The sequence below is a fragment of the Rhinatrema bivittatum genome, chromosome 3, assembly GCF_901001135.1.
Source record: "Rhinatrema bivittatum chromosome 3, aRhiBiv1.1, whole genome shotgun sequence".
Taxonomy (NCBI): Eukaryota; Metazoa; Chordata; class Amphibia; order Gymnophiona; family Rhinatrematidae; genus Rhinatrema; species Rhinatrema bivittatum.
This window is the reverse complement of record NC_042617.1, coordinates 291714389-291736804: the sequence shown is the minus strand read 5'-3', so window position 1 is coordinate 291736804 and position 22416 is coordinate 291714389. Positions and strand designations below refer to the sequence as shown.

Sequence of the window (22416 nt, the reverse complement as noted above, 5' to 3'; positions counted from 1 at the left end):
CCCCCACTGCTTGCAATGTATCATATCTAATCACAGTAAGTTTCCCTATATAAAATTATAAAATATAATCCAAAGACGTTTCATATAGGAATCCATAGAGGGCATAGTCACTTTACGCCAAGAAGCAGCTACTTCATCTCTAGCAGCTGTAAGAAAATAAGATTTATGTATTTATTTATGTCTACATTTATAACCCGCTTAAATGCTAAGTGATAAAGAACAGTTACTGGATTCAATAACACAAGCATCTTATTACTATTGTTCCAAAATAAACAGGAAAAAACAGCTTGTAATAGTCAATGTACATACACCCACATTATACATAATACGTTAGGTGTAAAAACACTCAAAGTGCATGTTTGAAAAAATAGGCTTTTAAAATTTTACAGAAAGTCATCAATGTCATAGCATTTTTAACTGGTTCTGGCAGAGAGTTCCATAAACATGGTCCTGGCAGATAATTTCAATGATTTAAAATGTCCCATTCTAAATCGGCATTCAGCCCTCCTGGATGGACTGTATCCAATTGAAATATCCAGATTTGTTCACATACAGAAAGTCATCGGCTCATGTCTCCTCCATGATTAGAGGGCAATACCTGGTCTATAAGAAACCATAAACAAAACATCATATACCTGTATATATATTTCAAATTTTATTATATTGAAATTTAAAAAAAACATACACTACATATATCACATCAAAATATCACTCATCCAGTCATCCATACACACAAATATCATTACAAAATTTCCAAAATTGCAATTTAACACAAATAAATTACATCATAGCTCCATGGTGCACTATATTGAACATACAATGCTTTTTTTGTTCCTTCAAAGAATAGGTGATACAATCCTTCCAATCTTCTGCTAAACCAATACAATTCTTTCAATCTTCTCTTTTCTCAATATTCCCGACAAGGGGCCCTTGTTTCACCAATGGTTTCATCAGGGGATTCTGATTGAAGTAGGTATTGAAGCAAACAGATGTGTGGTTATAAACGGCTCCTGTGTAAAAATGTGGTGACTTTCTATAGGATGACAATTAATCCCCTGATGAAACCATTGGTAAAACAAGGGTACCTTCATTTCCATCCTCTAGCAATTAGGGATCGTCTGTGTTCATCCCACACCCTTTTGAATTCCATTGCTGATATTGTCTTCAACACCTCTTCCGGGAGGGCGTTCCATACATCCGCCACCCTTTCTGTGAAGAAATTATTTGTGCACAGGATAAAAAATTGGGAAACATTGACATGTTTCACAATGATTTTACACACACACACATATGTATGAATTCTGCATATTTAATTCTGTGTAGGATTTTAAAGTTGTAAAGATTTGGTATGTTAAGTTCTTTGTATATGGGATTCTGTATTTGGTTATATACTTGTTGCATATATGTCTCTTTATATAGGGTCTGCATAACTGGCTGCTTACGTGTGGACTCTCCTTGGCTGTGCTACATGTCTGCTTATGCCATCTGCTGGTGATACATGTTTTTTCCCAATGCATAAATACTCCTATACAGTAGAACCATTTTTAGCTGCATATTAGGATGCTAGGTTAGTAGGAATAGATGTCTGTAACTAATATCAAAGTGTTTGCAATTAAACAGTAGTTTTAAAAAGGCATGAGCACAAACCTAGGAATCACATTTAGGGGGATCTTGAGTGGAAAGCGCTGAATCTGTCAAGAACTGCAGCAGAGGAAGGGCGTTATTTTAGAACGCTGGTTCTGCAAAAATGGCAACACTTTTGGCTAGTAAAATTATATTATTGAAAACCTGGCGGGTTAAGCAACTTTGCCCAGGTTTAGAAATCCAAGAATCCTAAAACTAATAACTTCTTATAAATACACTTTTCTACTTGCCACTGCCTGCTGCTAGGTGCACCCGGGGAAAAAGACAAAGATTTAAAAAAATTGTTTTCAATTTGCAGGATGTCGAATGCTTGAGATCCGCTCTACCTGGTGACTTGCCATGGATCCCGGGGCTCTGCCACAGCAGGACCCCTCCCTTACAGTCAATGAACAGGTATTCCAGCTTCACCTGACATTCATCTCTGTTACCCTGAGCCTGCATGGCCTCTTTTCATGCCTTTTCCTATCTGACATTTATCAGGAGCCTGTTATGCATAGCCTTGCTTCTTTTTCAACACATCCCTATGTATTTTATATGTATGTATGTATGCACTGGTCCCCAGCTGATTTTCTAAAGGCAATTTACGTACATAAATCAGGTTTTATGCTGTACTTATGTAGTATTTATACATAGTGAAAACAAAAACTGGCAGTAGAAAAACCTTTATCCTAGTGTTCCAAACATTACCATATAAAAAAATGTAAAAAAGTAACACGTGGAACAACAAGTAACCAAATTAAAATAGATGAAAAAGCCAGTTCATAAATTTGCAATCACGCAATCCACTGCAATATATCTAGCACTGTTTTTAAACTGATTACAAATGACGCTGAAGTCACCTCATAGGTGCTCTAACACTTGTAATCATGACTAGCTAAACACAACATCCAAACAGCGATAGCTTCATGACGTAGAGATAAAGAGCCGGATTTTAAAACATACATGCGTGGCCTACATGTGCGCACGCTACCCGGCGCGCGCACATGTACGCCCGATTTTATAACATGCGCGCACATGTGCACCTTGCGCGCGCCGAGCCCTATCGAACCCCGCTGCCTTCCCCTGTTCTCTCCCAGGCTGCTCCAAAATCGGAATGGCCTCGGAGGGAACTTCCTTACTCCCCCACCCCACCTTCCCTTCCCTTCCCCTACCTCCCCTGCCCTTTCCCCCCTACCTTTGTTGCTTTCTTTTTTTTGTTTTAAAACTTACTTCAGCCCTGGGGCTGAAGTAAGTTGCGTGTGCCGGTGCGCGATCCCCGGCCCAGCAGCTGTGCAGAGGCCTCTGGCCACGCCCCACCCTGCCCCTAGACCGCCCCACCCTGCCCCCGGACCGCCCCTTTTGTAAATCCCCGGGGCTTACACGCGTCCCGGGGCTTTACGCGTGTCGCCGGGCCTTTTGAAGATCCGGCCCAAAGGGATTTCGGAGCGGCCTGGGAGGGAACAGGGGAAGGCAGCGGGGCTCGGCTAGGGCTCAGCGCGCACAAGGTACAAAATTGTGCACCCCTTGTGCGCGCTGACCCCGGATTTTATAACATGCGCCTGCACGCGCATGTTATAAAATCGGGTGTACATGTGCGTGCACCGGGTAGCGCGCTCACATGTAGGCCACGCTCGTATGTTTTAAAATCCGGCCCAAAGTGTATTAAGTTCACTTCTGAAGTCCAATATCAAAGTTAATGTTATTCTACTTAGTCCCATCCCCTACAAAGGTCTGTGTTTCACCTCACTAGGGGCTTCTTCAGGGGGTAAAAAAAACAAATTCAAATGCCAAAACACTTATCTTGGGATGATCTTTGTTAATGGTTAAGCAGCATTCTCATTTTCAATGTTTAGCATTGCAAACCGCATGTTGTAGCGGTGGCAGATCTACAAAACTCTGTTTCCCTGCTAGTAGTTACCCGTGTTGTTGAAATATAAAATATATATGTAGGGGTGCCTAGGCCCCACTAAAGTTTATAAAGTGAAAAGCTTTCCAGCAAGGGGAGGTTCAGGGGCCATTGTTGGTTTTGATGATTGATGGGAGGGTCCCTTCCCTGGCCCCGCTGTATCTCTTTGCCAGTCTCCTGTCTCTTGCACTGTGCTCTCAGAGAGACTCTGCTTTTCCTAAGTACCTCTTTAATCAGTCTCACCTGTATTTCCTAATTACTGGTACATTCCTGTATTGTCTGTTCTCTTCTTCTGGACTGGCTTCAGGTGCAGATTTCTTTTCTCCTTTGGGACTGTGGTCACCTTAGCTACTATATTTGCTCTGAATCAAGAGCAGGGTAGTTTGAATGCGAGTGTGGCTGAATATTTGGGGGGGTTTTGCTAAGGGACCTATAATCTTGGGAGGGGATTTTAATCTCACAATGTGCCCCAGATGGATAATTCTAAGCCCTCGGTATAACTGCAAACAGCACATAGGAAAAGCTTGGTACAGATAATAGAGACATTGGGGATAGTGGACTGTTGGAGAAATCTTAATCCAGTTAAAGATTATACTTTTTATCTCGATTAGATATGCTATTTTGTGCCTTAGCCTTAGTAGGAAAGATAGTAGCAGCAGATATAGAGCCAAGAGTGTGGTCAGACCATGCTCTTATATGTTGCTGTCGCCAGCCATGCACCACCGCGGCCGGCGTCCCTCACCTTCAGGGGCAGGAGGCCCACTCCTGCCCCGTACCGGGCCGCACTGTTCCACCTGTCCCAGGCCCGGTCCCCAGCCTCTGCTCTCGCGGACGCTGCCACCAATGCTGACTTCCCATTGGCCCCTCTAGGCATGCGCACGTGGGGCTTTCCCTACAATTTAAAGGGCCAGCAACGGGAAAGATTCCCGCGGCCCCAGTCGATGACATCACGCTAAGGAGACTATTTAAACCCTGCCTGGCCGTCTTCCCCTCGCCTCAGCAAGAGCTCCCACTCTGTGCCTGCCTCTGTGTCCCAGTTTCTGACTCTGTTCCTATCTCCATGTCCCTGCTTCTGATCCATTCTCCGTGCTCCTGGTTCCTGCTCCTGATCTGTTCTTCGTGCTCTTGGTTCCTGCTCCTGACCTCCGACCCTGGGTCTGCTTCTCTGGTTCTGACCTTGGTATGTTCTTGAATTTTGTCTTGCCTGCCGTCTGCCTCGACCTTCGGCCTGTTCCTCGGTTCTTCTTGTCAGCCGCCTGCCTCGACCTCCTGCCTCGACCTCCTGCCTGTTCCTTGGTTCCCCTTGCTTGCTGCCTACACTGAGCTCTGGCCTTCATCTGGATTCCGTTTCTCACCACCTGCCCTGACCTCTGGTACGCCTGACTCTGTCTGCTGTCTTCGGGGGATTCATCATCTTCCGGAGACTCGCGCCTAAGTCCAGCAGGCCCTGGTACCCAGGGGCTCAACCTGCGGGGAATGAGAGCTAGTACTGGTGAAGGTCACTTGGATCTCCGCACCGAGCATACCCGCCTCTCGATGATGAGGACCTGCAGGAGGTTCCCTCCTGTAGGTGGCCCCAACCTTGCCTTGGCTCAGGGGTTCACCGACTAACAGTTTGCTGAGGCCATGGACCCAGCAGATCTTCCTGGTCTGTAGGCCATCCTGGGCCTAGCCCAAAAGACACAGCAGCAGCAACAGTGCCTCGAGATTTTGGCTGGCACCATGGAACGCCTGGCGGCTCGCTTGGACACTATTACCTTTGCTGATTCCAGTGGTTCCGCTACTCTGAATCCACCTGCGCCTCCAGCGGCAACTATGACACTTCATCTTCTGGCTCCTCCCTGTTATGCTGGAGATCCCAAGCAGTGTCGGAGTTTTCTCAACCAATGCTTTATGCATTTCTCCCTCCAGCGGCTCAATTCTCCAGCAATAGTGTCAAGACTACCTTTATTTTTTCCCTGCTGGACGGGAAGGCCTTGGCCTGGGACTCTCCCTTGTGGGAGCAAGGAGATCCTTTATTGCAGGATCTGCAACACTTCGTACAGACCTTCAAGCAGGTCTTTGACGAGCCTGGACGTCTAGCCACTGCTGAGTCGGACATACTCCACCTCCGGCAGGGCTCCAAGATGCTAGCAGAATTTATTTTATTTTATTTATTTAAGATTTTTATATACCGGCATTCGTGATACAATCACATCATGCCGGTGTACATAAAACAAGGGGTGTACAATGAACAATTGAGTAACTTATTGGTGAGGAAGTAAGCAGTTACAAATAACAGGGGAAATAAAACTGGGAGAAGAGAAAAAAAGGATAGGATAACATTAGATAACGATAAAGATATTTACATTAGCTAAACATTAGCTGTAGATATTTACATAAAGAAGGGGTAGGACTGGCTGTATGATGTATAGATTGATGGTATGAGAATTAGTTAGTGTCTGGGAATGCTTGTTTAAACAGCCAGGTCTTAAGTCTTTTTCTGAAGGTTGGGAGGCTAGGTTCTTGTCTGAGGTCTGGAGGGATGGAGTTCCATAAAGGGGGGCCGGCTGTTGAGAATGCCCGATCTCTTAAGGTGATGTGTCTGGTGGTTTTGGCAGTGGGTACTTGAAGAGATCCTCTGAGTGCATCTCGAGTTGGTCTGGAGGAGTTATAAATTTGGAGAGGGACTTGTAAATCGAGTGGGATGTGTTGATGGATGGTTTTGTATATTATGGTAAGAGATTTGTAAAGGATTCTGAAATGAATTGGCAACCAATGGAGATCTTTGAGGATTGGAGTTATATGGTCCCTTCTCCTGGAGTTTGTCAGTAGTCGTGCAGTAGCATTCTGTATCATCTGAAGAGGTTTAGTGTAAGAGGAAGGGAGGCCCAGAAGGATAGAGTTACAGTAATCGATCTTAGAAAAAATGATGGCTTGTAGAATAGTTCTGAAATCCTGGAAATGGAAGAACGGTCTGATTCTTTTCAGTACTTGGAGTTTATGGAAACAATCTTTGGTGGTTCTGTTGATAGAAGCTTTGAGGTTCATCCGGTTGTCGATTAATACTCCTAGGTCTCTCACTTGTGTGGTAGTAAGGATAGCCGGTAGATTAGAGATGGAGTTGTTGTTGTCTGGGGAGATGAGCAGCAGTTCGGTTTTGGAGGAGTTTAAAACTAGGTTTAGGTTGGATAAGAGGTGTTTAATTTCAAGGAGGCAATTTTCCCAGTAATCCAATGTTTTCGTATAAGACTCTTTAATGGGTATCACGATCTGGATATCGTCGGCGTAAAGGAAGTGTTTGAGGTTAAGGTTGGAGAGGAGTTGGCAGATTGGTAAGAGATAAATGTTGAAAAGCATGGGCGACAGCGAGGAGCCCTGGGGGATACCTATGGATGAGTCCATTCGTGATGATTCTTTGTTCTGTATCTTAACCTTGAAGCCTCTGTTGGCGAGAAAAGATTTAAACCATGAGAGTGCAGAGCCTGAGATACCTATAGAAGCCAGCAAGGATGTGAGAGTGGAGTGGTTGACCGTATCAAAGGCCGCTGATAAGTCAAGTAGAATTAGGAGGAATGATTGACCTTTGTCAAGGCCCATTACAATGAAATCTGACATGGAGATGAGTAGGGATTCTGTACTCAAAGATTTGCGAAATCCGTATTGTGAGGGGAATAGAATTTTATTGTCTTCAATGTAGTCGGAGAGTTGTGTGTTTACAACTTTTTCTAGAATCTTAGCTATGAATGGGAGATTGGCGATAGGGCGGAAGTTATTGGGGTCTTTAGGGTCCAAGTTGGGTTTTTTAAGTAGAGGTTTGATGGAGGCCAGTTTAAGGACGTCGGGGTATGATCCTTGGGAGAGCGAGCAATTTATGATGTCCGACAGTGTTTTGGCGATGGAGTCTGGTATAGCCAGTAGTAGTTTGGTAGGGATGGTATCCAGAGGGTGGGAAGAGGGTTTCATTCTCTTTAAAAGTGCTTGTATCTGTAAGGTAGAGATGGGTTCAAATGTTTCCAGACCATTGTTGTTGAGGGAGGGCTGCTGAAGAGTCGGGGGAGAAGTGAGATCAGGGGGGTTAGAGGGTAGTTGAGTTAGAAGGCTATTGACTTTGTTGTGGAAATGTAGAGCAAGTTCTTCCGCTTTCGATTGAGCTAGATCACTAGGAATCTCCTGAGGAATGATTTGTGTGAGATTGGAAACATAGGCGAAGAGGGCTTTTGCATCGAAGATCAGATGGTGAATCTTGGATGCATAAAAATCCTTTTTGGATTTTGAGGTTGCGGTCTTGTAAAGGTGGAGGGTGGTTTTGTAGATGGAGAGAGTCTTGGTGCTAGGGGATTTGCGCCAGTTGCTCTCTTTGGGGCGGATTTTCAGAGCCCTGCTCGCGTAAATCCGCCCAAAACCGGGCGGATTTACGCGAGCAGGGCCCTGCGCGCCGGTGAGCCTATTTTACATAGGCTCACCAGCGCACGCAGAACCCCGGGACTCGCGTAAGTCCCGGGGTTTTCGGAGTGGGCGTGTCGGGAGGCGTGTCGGGGGGAGGGGCCGGAGCGCGCGGCGTTGCGGGGGCGTGTCGGCAGCGTTTTGGGGGCGGGTACGGGGGCGTGGCTACGGCCCGGGGGCGTGGCCGCGCCCTCCGTACCCGCCCCCAGGTCGCGGCCCGGCGCGCAGGAGGCCCGCTGGCGCGCGGGGATTTACGCCTCCCTCCGGGAGGCGTAAATCCCCCGTTAAAGGTAGGATGGGGGTTTAGACAGGGCCGGGCGGGTGGGTTAGGTAGGGGAAGGGAGGGGAAGGTGAGGGGAGGGCAAAGGAAAGTTCCCTTCTAGGCCGCTCCGATTTCGGAGCGGCCTAGGAGGGAACGGGGGTAGGCTGTGCGGCTCGGCGCGCGCAGGCTATACGAAATCGATAGCCTTGCGCGCGCCGATCCAGGATTTTAGCCGATACGCGCGACTACGCGCGTATCTACTAAAATCCAGCGTACTTTTGTTTGCGCCTGGAGCGCAAACAAAAGTAGGCTGTTCGCGCTCGTCTGAAAATCTACCCCTTTCTGTCTTAAATTTTGTTTTAGCTTTCTTAGTTCTTCCGTGAACCATGGTTGTTTTTTGGAGGCGTTTGGAAGTGGTTTTTTGGTTGCTAGTGGGCATAACTTATTGGCTATGGATTCTGTGATGGCATTCCAGGAGCGGAGAGCTGTGTTTGGGTTGGAAAGATCTATGGAGGGTAGTTGTGAGGCTAGGTGGGAAATGAGGTCTGCGGTAGAACAGGATCTTCTGTATGGGAATGATGATGCTGGCACCTTAGGTGAGGTGGATTTTTTCAGAGAGAATGATGTTGAGATAAGTGAGTGGTCAGACCAGGGAACCTTCTTGCACTTGAGGCGGGTGGAGTGCTTAATGCCTGGGTTGATAAAGATAAGGTCTAGTGTATGGCCGGCTTTGTGGGTGGGTTTGCTAACTAATTGCTTGAAACCCAAGGCAGAGAGGGCTGTGAGAAAGGTTTCACAGCTGGATGAGAGGGTGGTGTTGTCCACATGAAGATTAAAATCTCCTAGAATAATTGCAGGGGCATCCAGTTTGATGAGAGTTGTGATTATTTCTACTAAGGGGGAGGGGTCTGTCTCTAGGAGGCCCGGGGGGGCGTAGACGAGAAGGATTTGTAGTTGTTCTGAGGTGAATACTCCATTGAGTTTCACATCCTGGGTACCGAGCTGGGCTGGCAGGAGGGCAGTCTCCAGAGCATTTTTCTGGAGGGCCTGTCTCCTTGGGTCAAAGATGAACTCACAGCGCGGGATCTTGTGGGAAGAATCAACCGTCGCCTTCAGCAATGCTTCGGGAGTCCCAAGCGCCCTGCCGACTGGTAGTTCTGGCTCCATCTTTTTCGCACCCCTTGGCACCGAATCCCACAGCAGAGGCTGCCTTGCTGCGCTCCGAAGAACCCATGCAGTTGGGCCAGACTCGCCTCTCGCCAGAAGAAAGACAGTGGAGACGTTCCCTGGGTCTCTGCTTCTATTGTGCTGGGAAGGGGTCTGTTATGTTTTGTAAGAGTGTGAACCCTGGGCCGAGTTGAGAGGTGTCTCAGCCCACAGGGAGGAGCCCTGTGAGCCTCACCATTGGTAGGCATGGTCTCAGTGGCATTGGACACAGCTGTAAGGTAGAGACTTTATTATGAAGGAAGGAAAAGCAGAGCTCGCAGAACGGGAGATGTATTTAAAGTATGCCAGGAGTTTCTTCAGAGGTGTAGCAATTACCTCAGATGTGCAGATCCAGTAGTGGCCCGCCAAGGATGTCTGTTCTGTGGTGATGATGAAGTAGTCTGAGGTGCAGGAACCTGTGGTGGATCCTGGAGATGGTGATGCAATAACCTGCAGCGCAGGGTATACCGGAGCGACTCCTACTGAGGAAGATACAGAAGTGGCCCGAGGCATGGGGTACACCGTAGAGAATCTCAGTAAGGCTTGGTATCGTTGAAGTCCGTAGAAAATTACTCACAAGAGGTAGTTCCAGGAGGATGTCCCGGGAAGTAGGACAGTATGTAGAAGTGCAAGGCAGGAAGGCCCTCCAAGGAGCGGATAGCCAGAGCGTTCATACGCTAAGCGAAGAATCTGGAACTGGAAGTCCAAGATTGTAGCGGATTCAGCAACAAGAGAACTCCTTGCTAACTTGTAGAAGCACAGGGCCGGTCAGCTTAAGTACAGCATCGAGGTGACGTCATCCGGAGGGGACGCCCCCGAGGTTCCCGCCATGACGTGTACAAAAGTGGCCCTTGCGCTCGCGCAGTTTAGGTGATTCCTGAAACAAGATGGCGGTCGGCATCACCCACGCCATCCCAGGAACCCCAGGTAGGTTGGCAGTGGCTGGCGGAGGCCACCATTCTTCTTAGAATTGATGGTGCAGCAAAGAAAGAAGTGAGCAATGTCTTGGGTCTACCTTGGCTGCAGACACACTCCCCCATTATTAATTGGGATACTCTCCAGCTGACCTCATGGGGGCCTCGGTGCCAAACTGCCTGCCTTCTCCGGGTTCAGGTCCCCCTGTCTCTCTGGCAGTAACCTCTGTGAGCCTACCTCCCCAGTACGTCAACTTTGCGGATGTGTTTTCGAAGAAGATGACAGAGACGCTCCTGGAACACAGGCCCTTTGATTGCACCATTGACCTTCTGCAGAGCACCATGCCACCTTGGGGTTGTGTGTATCTGCTATCCCTCCCGAAAACCAGAGCCATGACGCAGTATATCCAGGAGAACCTAGAGAGAGGGTTCATACGGCCATCCTCCTTCCCCTCAGGAACCAGGTTCTTCTTTGTAGCTAAGAAGGACGGTACGCTCCAACTCTGCATTGACTATCTGGGATTAAATGCCATAACCAGAAGGGATTGTTATCCCTTGCCCCTTATACCAGAGCTAATTGACTGGTTACAAGGGGCTTTTACCAAGTTGGACCTCAGGGGCATGTATAATTTGGTCTGGATCAGGCCGGGCGACGAGTGGAAGACTACATTTAGCACCAGAGACTGCCACTACGAATGTCTGGTCATGCCGTTTGGCCTGTGCCCCAGCTGTTTTCCAGCATATGATGAATCAGGTCTTTCAGGACTTGCTGCACACCTTGGTAGTAGTATACCTTGATGATGTCCTAGTCTACTCCAAAGATTTCCAGTCACACCAGCGAGACATCAGACTGGTCCTCCAATGTCTGCGAGCTAACAATCTTTATGCAAAACTTGAGAAGTGTCTCTTCAAACAAGAGTCTCTCCCATTCCTGGGGTATATCATATCCAGGACCGGGTTCCACATGGACCCAGACAAGGTGGCCTGTATCCAGGAGTGGCCCCAGCCATCCAGCCTCCGGGCCTTACAACACGTCCTAGGATTTGCAAACTTTTACAGACACTTCATTCCCCAATACTCTCAGCTCGTCGCTCCACTCACTGCTCTTACCTGGAAAGGGGCTAATCCCAAGCAGTGGCCCCCAGAAGCGGCCACGGCATTCAACAACCTGAAACGAGCCTTCCTTCAAGACACATGCCTGCACCACCCGGACCCTATGCGTCTGTTTGTTATTGAAGTTGATGCCTCCGCCACTGCCCTGGGGGCAGTGCTGAGCCAGCATTCCCACAAGGGTACCCTGTGTCCCTGCTCCTTTTTCTCCCGGAAATTTTCCCCGGCTGAAAAGAACTATGGTATCAGAGATAAGGAGCTGTTGGCTATCAAAATGGCTTTTGAAAAATGGCGTCAGTGGCTGGAGGGTGCTCAGCACCCTGTTACCATGTACACCGACCATAAATATTTGGAGTACCTCCACCAGGCTCAGCGCTTGAATGCTCACCAGGCCCGGTGGTCCTTATTTTTCAGCCGCTTTGACTTTGTGCTGAGATACAGGCCAGCTTCCAAGAATACCTGGGCAGGTGCCCCCTCACAAGCCTTTGAGGCAGAGGAGATGCCTCAATCACCAGGCTACATCATTGATCCAGCTCATATACCCCTGGCCGCCGCCCTGCCTGTTCCGCCTGGGAAGACCGTAGTTCTGCTGCAACACCTCCAAAAGGTGTTATCCTGGGCCCAAGACTCACACATTGTGGGCCACCCGGGAAGAAGGCAAACCCTGGAACTGCTTCAGCGATACTATTGGTGGCCGCATGTGGAGAAGGACGTCAAGGCCTATGTGGACTCATGTCCTACCTGTGCCCAACAAAAGCCCATGGTAGGACGACCTTGGGGACTATTACAGCCGCTGCCGGTCCCCAAGGAGTCCTGGACCCCCTGTCCACCGGTTTTGTGGTGGACCTCACCCTCTCAAGCAGCTGCCACATCATTTGGGTCATCATAGACTGCTTTTCAAAGAGGGCCCATTTCACTGCCCTTCCCAGGCTTCTTTCGGCTCCTGAATTGGCCAGATTATTTGCCACCCACATTTTTCGGTTGCATGGCCTCCCTTGACATATTGCCTAAGATTGGGGGATCAATTCACTGCGAATTTCTGGTGTTCCCTGTGTCGCAAGTTCAGTATCCAACTGGATTTCACCATGGCCTACCACCCCCAGGATAACGGCAAAGCAGAACGGATCAGCTGTACCTTGAAGACCTTCCTCCAGTCGTTTGTGAATGATCGTCAGGATGACTGGGCCACCCTTCTCCCTTGGGCCGAATTCTCTCACAACTCACATGTTAATTCAGCTACAGGCTTTTCCCCATTCCTCATCGCGTATGGGAGACAACCTGCTCCACCACTCCCTATACAATTGACAGTGCCATCTCCAGCGGCCCAAATGACCACCCTGGAACTTCAAGAGCTCTGGAGAAGAACCTAAGACATGATCCAAAGGCCTGCACAAAAAGCCAAAGAGGCGATGCAGGAGCTGCATGGGAACTTTTCATGGTTTTTATGTCGAGAGGAGTGCTGTTAGTCTCCCTCCTGACGTGTATAGCCATGGACTGAAATATGCCTCTGTTGTCTGGCTCTGCCCTGGGCTCTCCCTGAGGTGATCCGGTCCGGGTTTTTCTCCCTAGACACACCACGCACCTCATCACAGCACATAAGCTTGTTTGCAGCGAGCAGTGGCATTCCTGGGGGAAGGAATTGCACTTGCACACATATATCTGTACTTTCAAAAGTATGGGGTCGGTTTTAAAAGGAGCACATGCCCCCATCCATGTGCACGTGGTTCCCAGCATGTGCACATGACGCGGTAACATAGAAACATAGAAATGACGGCAGAAGAAGACCAAACGGCCCATCCAGTCTGCCCAGCAAGCTTCACATTTTTTTCTCATACTTATCTGTTTCTCTTAGCTCTTTGGTTCTATTTCTCTTCCACCCCCACCATTAATGTAGAGAGCAGTGATGGAGCTGCAACCAAGTGAAATATCAAGCTTGATTAGTTAGGGGTAGTAGGGGTAGTAACCGCCGCAATAAGCAAGCTACACCCATGTTTATTTGTTTTACCCAGACTGTGTTATTCAGCCCTTATTGGTTGTTTTTCTTCTCCCCTGCCGTTGAAGCAGGGAGCTATGCTGGATATGCGTGTAGTATCAGTTTTTCTTCTCCCCTGCCGTTGAAGCAGAGAGCTATGCTGGATATGCATATTTATAACACTTTAATTTATAACACTTGTGTTAATTTATAACACTTGTGTTAATTTATAACACAATTTATAACTTGTGTTAATTTATAACACTTGTGTGTCAGCACGCGCGTGTTATAAAATCTGATATCCACACGCACATCCATGTAGGATTTTAACATCCAAGTGCACATGTGCGGATGGATGGCCTCCTTATGCGCAGGGGCGGAAATTTTCAAAGCCCATGCACGGCGACGTGAGTAGGGCTTCCCCAGTTCCCTCCCAATCTGCTCCAATTAAGGAGCGTACTGGGATGGAACTTCCCTAGACCCCTACCTAACCTTCCTACCCTTTCCCCTCTCCTCTCCTCTCCTCTCCTCCCCGACCCCTAACCCCTTCCTAACTATTTAATTTTTTTGTTGTTAGATTACTCACTGCTCCTCCGAAGTGGAAGTAATCTGCGCGCGCTGGCCGGCTGCCGGCACACACTTCCCTGGGACAGCGGCTAATGGTGTGGCTGGGCCAGTTCTAAAATGCGCAGTCACGCACGTAACCCCCACTTTTTATGCGCGTGGCCCTTTGAAAATCCATCTGGATATGCATAAATTTCCTCAAAAAAATCTGCATACAAATTAGCAGATGTAAATGCGTGCAAGTAGTGGTTTCAGCAGGCTGTTGTAGGGATATTTATCTATTTTAAAACATTTGTTACCCGCCCTTCCTACGTTCAGGGCGGGGTACAGTGAAAATAGAGCGTGGGAAGAAAGGTGTGAATGAGTGGCCTGGTAGTCCAACCCTGTCTCAGTGTCTGTTGATGCACTCTTCTCAAAATAACCCGACTCGCTTTTCACCTTTTTTGTGAACCGCATTCCCTGTACGTACCAGGATCAGTCCAGGACACCTGGGTTGTGACTCCGCACCAGTAGATGGAGACAGACTAAAACTTGTGGGCGGAGCCATATATGCCCCTGTGCCAGTCACAGCCCCTCAGTCTTACTCTGTCTCCAGTAGATGGTGCAGGTCCAGTCACAGCCCTGCCTGACCTGATTTTGGTGGTTAGTCAGTTTTGGTTTTTAGGGGCTGATTTTGTTAGGCCTGATTGTTTTTGCGAGGTATTCGTGGCAAATTGGGTTTTGTTTTTAATTTTAGTCCCGGGTGCCCTGCCTCCCGGGGGGGTTGAGAGGTCCTGAGGGGACTACCCTCCCCCGGTTGAGGCCGCTGCCAGGGTTGAGGACCCGGCTGAGCTAGTGGCAGCGTCAGGGGTGACACCGGGGAGCCCGGTTCACTCACCCCTGCAGGAAAAGGGCTCCAGAACCAAGGACAGCTGCAAGCTTTGTTAAAAAAAAAAAAAAAAAAAAAGGGTTTTTGTTTTCGTTGTGCGGCTCTCCGTTCCCTCGCATCTTCGCTCCGTTTTGAGGGGGGGGGCGCCGGTAGCAGGAGGGAGGTCGCCGATTTTGAATTCTTAATTTTACTTCGCATTTCGCCGCGTTTCCCGCCCATTTTTTCGTCGCGCTCGCCGGCAGGCCACGAGGGTCGGCCTGCCGGGCTTGCGGCTCGGCTCGCGCACGCTTTTCGTGGCAGGGCCTCTGCAGCTACGGTCGCACGGGCAGAGAGGGAGTGTCCGGAGCGCCTCGGGGGGCCCAGTCCAGAACCGCGCAATCGCCGCTGCGCGGGGGGGCTCGACTGATAGGCCCCAAGATGTTTGTTTTTCTCCTGCACTGTGCGCGCGCGGCGGCCATTTTAGTTCCGGCCGCGAAATCGCTCGGTTCACAACAGGGGATACAGCCCTGCCCCCCCGCGCTTTCCCCGTAGCGGGATCCGGCGGGGGGTTCTCACGGAGGGGCCTCGTTCCCCGTTGGCTCTCGCGGATGGTTCAGATTTTTATCTTTTTTGCGCTTCTGTTGCGCGGGGTTTTTGTTTTTTTTAAATATAAGCGTATTTAGCGCTGCCGGAGGGGCGTCGCGCGGGGGGGGGGCCACCCGCAGGTCTGTTCCGAAGGCTAGAACACTATGGATGTTGCGGGGGGCTCTCGGGAGCCCTCGCGGGGGAAGCGTCCGCCGCGTGGCGTACCTCAGGAGTCTGAGACGGATTCTTCATCGGCAGTTGACTCAGAGTCTCCAGAGGAGTCCCTGATGGGGGCCGGGGAAGGCGGCTGCGGACGGTCCTCGGCTGCGGACGGTCCTGTCCAGCCCAGCGCGGGCAAAGGGGCACTCGCCATGGAAGGGGATGACCCCCAGGTGGTACGACTATTTTCGCAGGGAGGAACTGTACCTACTAACTCCAGCAATGCTTCAGGAACTGGCAATGGAGGCTCCGCTGGGGGGGGCCCGTCGAGAGACAAACATGGATCTGCCAAGAGGCAATCCTGGATCCGATGCTCTCCGAGGAAGAGGAGCATAGGTCTCTCGGGGCCGACAGTAGGATTTTCCTTTTCAATTTTCATCGACAGTTTTCCTGTTCAATGAATGGGATACGCCTTTAAGGTCGGTACGGCCATAGACAAGATTTACCCGCTACCGAAGGATGTGCTGGCACTCCTTCGCCGGCCCAAGGTGGATTCCGCAGTCTCTGCGGTGACAAAGAGGTCGGCCATTCCGGTTACGGGAGCCACGGCTCTCCGGGATATACAGGATAGGAAGCTGGACGTGTAACTCAAGAAGATTTTGAGGTGTCTGCCCTGGGTGTGCGGGCTGCTTTCTGTACCAACTTCGCTATGTGAGCGAGTCTGCGCTGGGCCCATATTCTTCAGGCGAACGCAGGTCTGTCGGCGGAAGAGGCATCACAGGCAGATAGGTTGGAGGCAGCAATAGCGTATGGGGCAGATACTCTCCACGATTTGCTGCGTACGTCCGCTAGGTCCGGGGTGGCGGCTGTTTCGGCGCGTTGCCTGCTGTGGCTGCGCAACCTGGCTGCAGATGGTTCGTTCACAGCAGCTGCCCGAGGACAGATTCAGGGCGCGCTCCGTCTGCTCGGCCAGATCCCGGTTCCGAGGGCCCAGGAAGTCGCGTCATCACAGGTCTACCGGTTCTTCTTATAGGTCGGCTTCTTCCCGTAACCATCAATGGCAGCAGTCTTTTCGGGGTACACGCTCCGATAGACAGGGTGGAGCCCCGTCAGCGAGGGGGCCTGGATACTATCGGGCCAGGGGGTCCGCAATGTGATGAAGCACGGCTACGCATTAGATTTTGTTCGTTCCCCAGCACACTAATTCCTGGTCTCGCCGTGCAAGGCTCCCGAAGCGAAGGCAGCAGTGCTAATCACCATCCGGCGCATGGAACATTTGGGAGCCATTTCCTCCGTTCCGATCAGTCCGCACGGCGAAGGACGTCACTCTATTTGCTTCATTGTTCCAAAGAACGACGGCACTTCAAGACCAATCCTGGATCTAACAGGGGTGAATAGATGCCTGCGGGTGCCTCACTTCCAAATGGAGACTATTCGGTCGGTGATCGCCTCGGTGCGTTCAGGAGGGTTCCTGGCCTCACTAGGTTCCACGGAGGCGTACCTTCACGTAGGCATTCCACCGTCTCTTCAGCGATGCCTAAGGATTAGGGATGTGAATCGTTTTAGGACGATTAAAATTATCGTCCGATAATTTTAATATCGTCTTAAACCGTTATGGAACACAATACAATACAGATTCTAACGATTTATCGTTATAAATCGTTAGAATCGTGAGCCGGCACACTAAAACCCCCTAAAACCCACCCCCGACCCTTTAAATTAAATCCCCCACCCTCCCGAACCCCCCCCAAATAACTTAAATAACCTGCGGGTCCAGCGGCGGTCCGGAACGGCAGCGGTCCGGAACGGGCTCCTGCTCCTGCATCTTGTCGTCTTCGGCCGGCGCCATTTTCCAAAATGGCGCCGAAAAATGGCGGCGGCCATAGACGAAAAAGATTGGACGGCAGGAGGTCCTTCCGGACCCCCGCTGGACTTTTGGCAAGTCTCGTGGGGGTCAGGAGGCCCCCCACAAGCTGGCCAAAAGTTCCTGGAGGTCCAGCGGGGGTCAGGGAGCGATTTCCCGCCGCGAATCGTTTTCGTACGGAAAATGGCGCCGGCAGGAGATCGACTGCAGGAGGTCGTTCAGCGAGGGTTCCGGCGCCTCGCTGAACGACCTCCTGCAGTCGATCTCCTGCCGGCGCCATTTTCCGTACGGAAAATGGCGCCGGCCATACGCGTATGGCCGGCGCCATTTTCCGTACGAAAACGATTCGCGGCGGGAAATCGCTCCCTGACCCCCGCTGGACCTCCAGGAACTTTTGGCCAGCTTGTGGGGGGCCTCCTGACCCCCATGAGACTTGCCAAAAGTCCAGCGGGGGTCCGGAAGGACCTCCTGCCGTCCAATCTTTTTCGTCTATGGCCGCCGCCATTTTTCGGCGCCATTTTGGAAAATGGCGCCGGCCGAAGACGACAAGATGCAGGAGCAGGAGCCCGTTCCGGACCGCTGCCGTTCCGGACCGCCGCTGGACCCGCAGGTTATTTAAGTTATTTGGGGGTGGGGGATTTAATTTAAAGGGTCGGGGGTGGGTTTTAGGGGGTTTTAATGTGCCGGTTTTTCGATTTTTCGATTTTTTAACGATTTTTCACGATTTTTCACGATATTTTACCCCCCCAAACGGCAACAATACGATTCCCTCCCCCTCCCAGCCGAAATCGATCGTTAAGACGATCGAGGACACGATTCACATCCCTACTAAGGATCAATTCACGGCTCTCCCGTTTGGGGCTCGCAACGGCGCCTCGTACTTTCACGAAGGTGATGGTCGTGGTGGTGGCGCAACTTCGCCAGGAGGATTTCTGGTTCATCCTTACCTGGACGATTGGTTGATTCGGGCGAAGTCCGAGGATCAGTGTCGACTGTCAGTGGCCAGGGGCCTACAACTCTTGCAGTCTCTAGGCTGGCTAGTCGAGTTCAACAAGAAGTCCATTGGTACCCACGCCGGTATCCACGCAGACCCTGCAATGCCTTGGAGCCGTATTCGATGAAACGGGGCAGGGCGTTCCTATCGCAGGAAGGAAGGTGCAAACTACAGGCTCAAGTGAGGCGCTTGCTGTCGCTCCGGCTACCGCGGGTCGGCGATTACTTCATGGTCCTGGGTACTATGGCCTCCACTCTCATGTTGGTCCACTGGCCGTTTGCTCATCTACGGCCATTGCGGGCGTCCTTACCATCCCGCTGGCAGCCGGTTTCGGAAGCATTCTACCGTCCATTTCCACTCGTAGGCCGGGCGAGATCCGGCCAGTCCTGGTGGCTCGATTCCAGTCTTTTGACCTCTCCAGGGTCACTCCTATTGCCCAACCGGACAGTGGTGCCCACGGATGCCAGTCTCTCCGGATGGGGAGCAGTCTGCCTAGGGACGTCAGTTCAAGGCCTACGGTCAGCGTCTCAAGCCCGATGGGCTACCAACCGACTGGAGACCAGAGTGGTCCGTCTGGCGCTGCAATCGTTCCTACCTCTGCTGAGGGGACGGGCAGTCTGTGTTTTGTCGGACAACGCAACCGCAGTGGCCTACATCACTCGCCAAGGAGGGACGAGAAGTCCACAGGTGGCAGACGAGGCACGGCTCTTGATGGCTTGGTCGGAGCAAAATCTCACGTCCATTGCAGCTTCACATACATTGCAGCCTCTCACATCGTCGGGGTCGACAACGTCCAGGCGGATTTTCTGCCGTCATCATCTGGATCCTGGGGCATGGGAGCTGGCGGTCGAAGTTTCGCCTCATCTGCAAGACGTGGAGTATTCCCCACATGGACTGGAGGGCCACAGGCCACGTGGACTGGTTGGCCACAGGCCACAATGCGAAGGCTCCGCGATTCTTCAGTCGGCGCCAAGGAAGAGGAGCAGAAGGAGTCGACGCCTTGGTGCTTCCCTGGCCAACGGATGTCCGGCTGTACGTCTTTCCTCCGTGGCCGATGTTCGGCACGATTATGCGCCGCATAGATTTGCACCTGTTCAACGTGTTCAACGTGATCATGGGGGCTCCGGCATGGTCTCACCGTCCGTGGTTCGCGGACCTTGTTCAGTTTGTCGGTGGTGGCTCCCATGCGTCCCATCCGTCTCCAGGGATTCGCGGGGCTCCTCCGTCAGGGCCCCGTCTGTTGGGACGATGAGAATCCCTTCTGTCTCGCGGCCTGGCGTTTTGAGAGGACTCGGCTAAACGGGGAAGGTTACTCTGCCGCGCTGGTGGCTATGCTGCTGAGGTTCCAGGCAGCAGTCTCCATCCTTGGCGTACGTCCGGGCCTGGGTAGTCTTTGCGGTAAGGTGCGTGCAGCGGGGTGTGGATTCCACTGCCGCTTCGGTATCTGATGTTCTGGCTTCTCCAGGCTGGTCTGGCCAAAGGCTTGGCATGCAGTTCCCGGCGGGTCCGCGCTTGGTTGCTTGCGGGTCCGGATGTTTTCCCGTTTTCTCTGGGGGGCTAAGCTTCTCCGTCCGCCATTGTGTTTTCCAATTTGGTTCTTTCCACCTGGTGCTCGGCACCGTTTGCACCCTTGAAGCGCACAACTCTTCCGGATCTCTCTTTGACGACGGTATTTTGGTGACGCTTGCCTCGGCGCGGCGCTTTTCTGAGTTGCAGGCTCTCTCCTGTAGAGTACCGTTTTGTGTCTTTCTGATTCGGGGGTATTCTTGTGTCCGATCCCTACCTTTCTCCTTCAGGTCTTCGTCTTTTCATCGGCATCAGTCAGTGGGGCTGCCCGCTTTGCGGACGGGAGCTCCTCTGGTCCTCCAGCGAGGGACTTCAAGGGACTTGTTGTGCGGAGTTCCCTTCCACGCTACCGATGACAGATCTTTTGTTTTCCTTTTCGGGTCCAAAGAAAGGGGCTGCGGCATCCCGCAAGACGATTGTCTGTTGGCAAACAAGGAACCATTGGTTCGGCATACCTTGTGCGGGAGGAAAACCTATTCCTGGGGGCCTTAGGGCTCACTCGACACGGTCTCAAGCGGCGCCTTGGGCGGAATTTTCACAGGTGTCGCCTCAAGCGATTTGCAGGGCTGCTACCTGGAAGTCGTTACATACCTTCATTACACATTGCCGATCGGATGTTCGGGCTACTGATTGCGGGGGTTTTGGAGAGAGGGTACTCCGAGCGGGACTCTCTGCTTCCCACCCTCGGTAATTTAGCTCTGGTACATCTCAGGTGTCCTGGACTGATCCTGGTACGTACAGGGAAAGGAAAATTAGTTTCTTACCTGATAATTTTCGTTCCTGTAGTACCAAGGATCAGTCCAGGATCCCGCCCGCAGTGCTGCGCTGTTGTAACGGAGAGTCCGCTCATTGTTGTCTTCAGTACACTGACCCCTTGTTCTTCGCTCTCTCGGTTTGGAGAGTCTGGTTCCTGTGGGGGTGTTGGAGTTATTTTCGTTTACCTGACGAGTTTGTATGGTTAGCTATGTTGTATTATGGCTTTTCTACTTTGACATTCGTATGACTGAGGGGCTGTGACTGGCACAGGGGCATATATGGCTCCGCCCACAAGTTTTAGTCTGTCTCCATCTACTGGTGCGGAGTCACAACCCAGGTGTCCTGGACTGATCCTTGGTACTACAGGAACGAAAATTATCAGGTAAGAAACTAATTTTCCTTTGGGTTGCACTGTGATTAAGGAAAATTATATACAAATATAGTACAACATAACATAAAGGTGCCAATTTTCCCATGAAATTTTTGCAAGTACTTCATATGCCTATATCTTATTGCACCATCATTCTGTGGCTGAGGAAGTATTTTGCAGCTCCTTCAGAGCAGCTCCAAATGTTACTTTTCGACCAGCCACTGGTAGCAGGGAGAATTTAGCACCTTCTCAAATGCATGACTGTTCTGGCCTTCCTAGACTTGGGAGTTATGTATCTGTTGCACACCACTTTAGGCAGGTATGTGCATGCTAAAGGGGGAAATAATTAATGAAATGAAAATGGTTGAACTTTTGTTTTTGTAGGTCATTGTGATGTCGAGCCACGAGACCATCCGTGTGCTGGAAGTAGGGGTGGATGCCCCAGTTCAAGCAGAAGAAATTGGAAAAGCCTTCGAGGCATCACCCCTGGATACTCCTGGAAGCCAGGGTTACCCTGCAGAGACCTGTGAGCCGGGGAGAGAAGTCGCGCAAGCAGTCTCCGAGAATGCATGTGAAGAGCCAGTGGGTATGAGATCATGTGAATTAAGCGAGACTCCAAACCCCAACAACTCAGATCGTGTGCCGAGTGTGTGTGTGTGTGTGGGGGGGGGGGGGGTCCAGCTCCAGTGCAGTGGCTGTGAGTAAATCACAGAGGGTTGGTTTTGTGATGTTGCTTACACAAGTTGCACAGAGGACAGCCTTCTCCTTCCCCTGGTTTTAATGCCCTTATGCTTTTTATAATGTGAAATCTTGTTTTTCATGAATTTATGATGAAGGATCACTGTTATTTTTTTCTTATTTAAACAAAGTTGTTCTCTTTTGAAAAGTGGAAAAAAAGAATTCTCGAGGGGGAGGGGAGATTGATGTCAGAACAGGTAACAATGAGAGATGGTCCCGACAGTTCTGCTTCTCTATAGTCTAGAGGGCGCCCTCTCTCTTCTCCCTCCTGTCTTCCCTAGGAGAATGCGATGACAGATTTTGGTTCTCGTTAGACCTCTTCCTGTGGCGGGAAACTGGTGGCAGTGAGTGTTGTACTGGAGCAGAACATATATGGAATGAAATTATGAAAAAGAAGGCGGGGCTAGTGGGGGCATCAACAGGTCATCTACAATCATGGAACGCTTGGACTGGGAAGGGCCCTCAGGAGATCACTGAGTTCATCCGTCTGCTTCCAAGGTGGGATCCATGGCAACTAAACCATCCCAGACAGATGTTTGCCTGATCTGATCTTAA

General features: G+C 50.6%; 1 protein-coding gene across 1 annotated transcript in view; it reads left to right on the top strand.

Annotated features, from left to right (window-relative positions):
- Positions 1–22416, top strand: part of POU6F1 (POU class 6 homeobox 1) — a 199786-nt gene that overhangs the window by 80534 nt on the left and 96836 nt on the right. The window contains 2 exon segments of the mRNA XM_029594952.1: positions 1943–2037; positions 21508–21709. Coding sequence (XP_029450812.1) covers positions 1984–2037; positions 21508–21709 — 256 coding nt within the window. The 5' untranslated portion in view covers positions 1943–1983.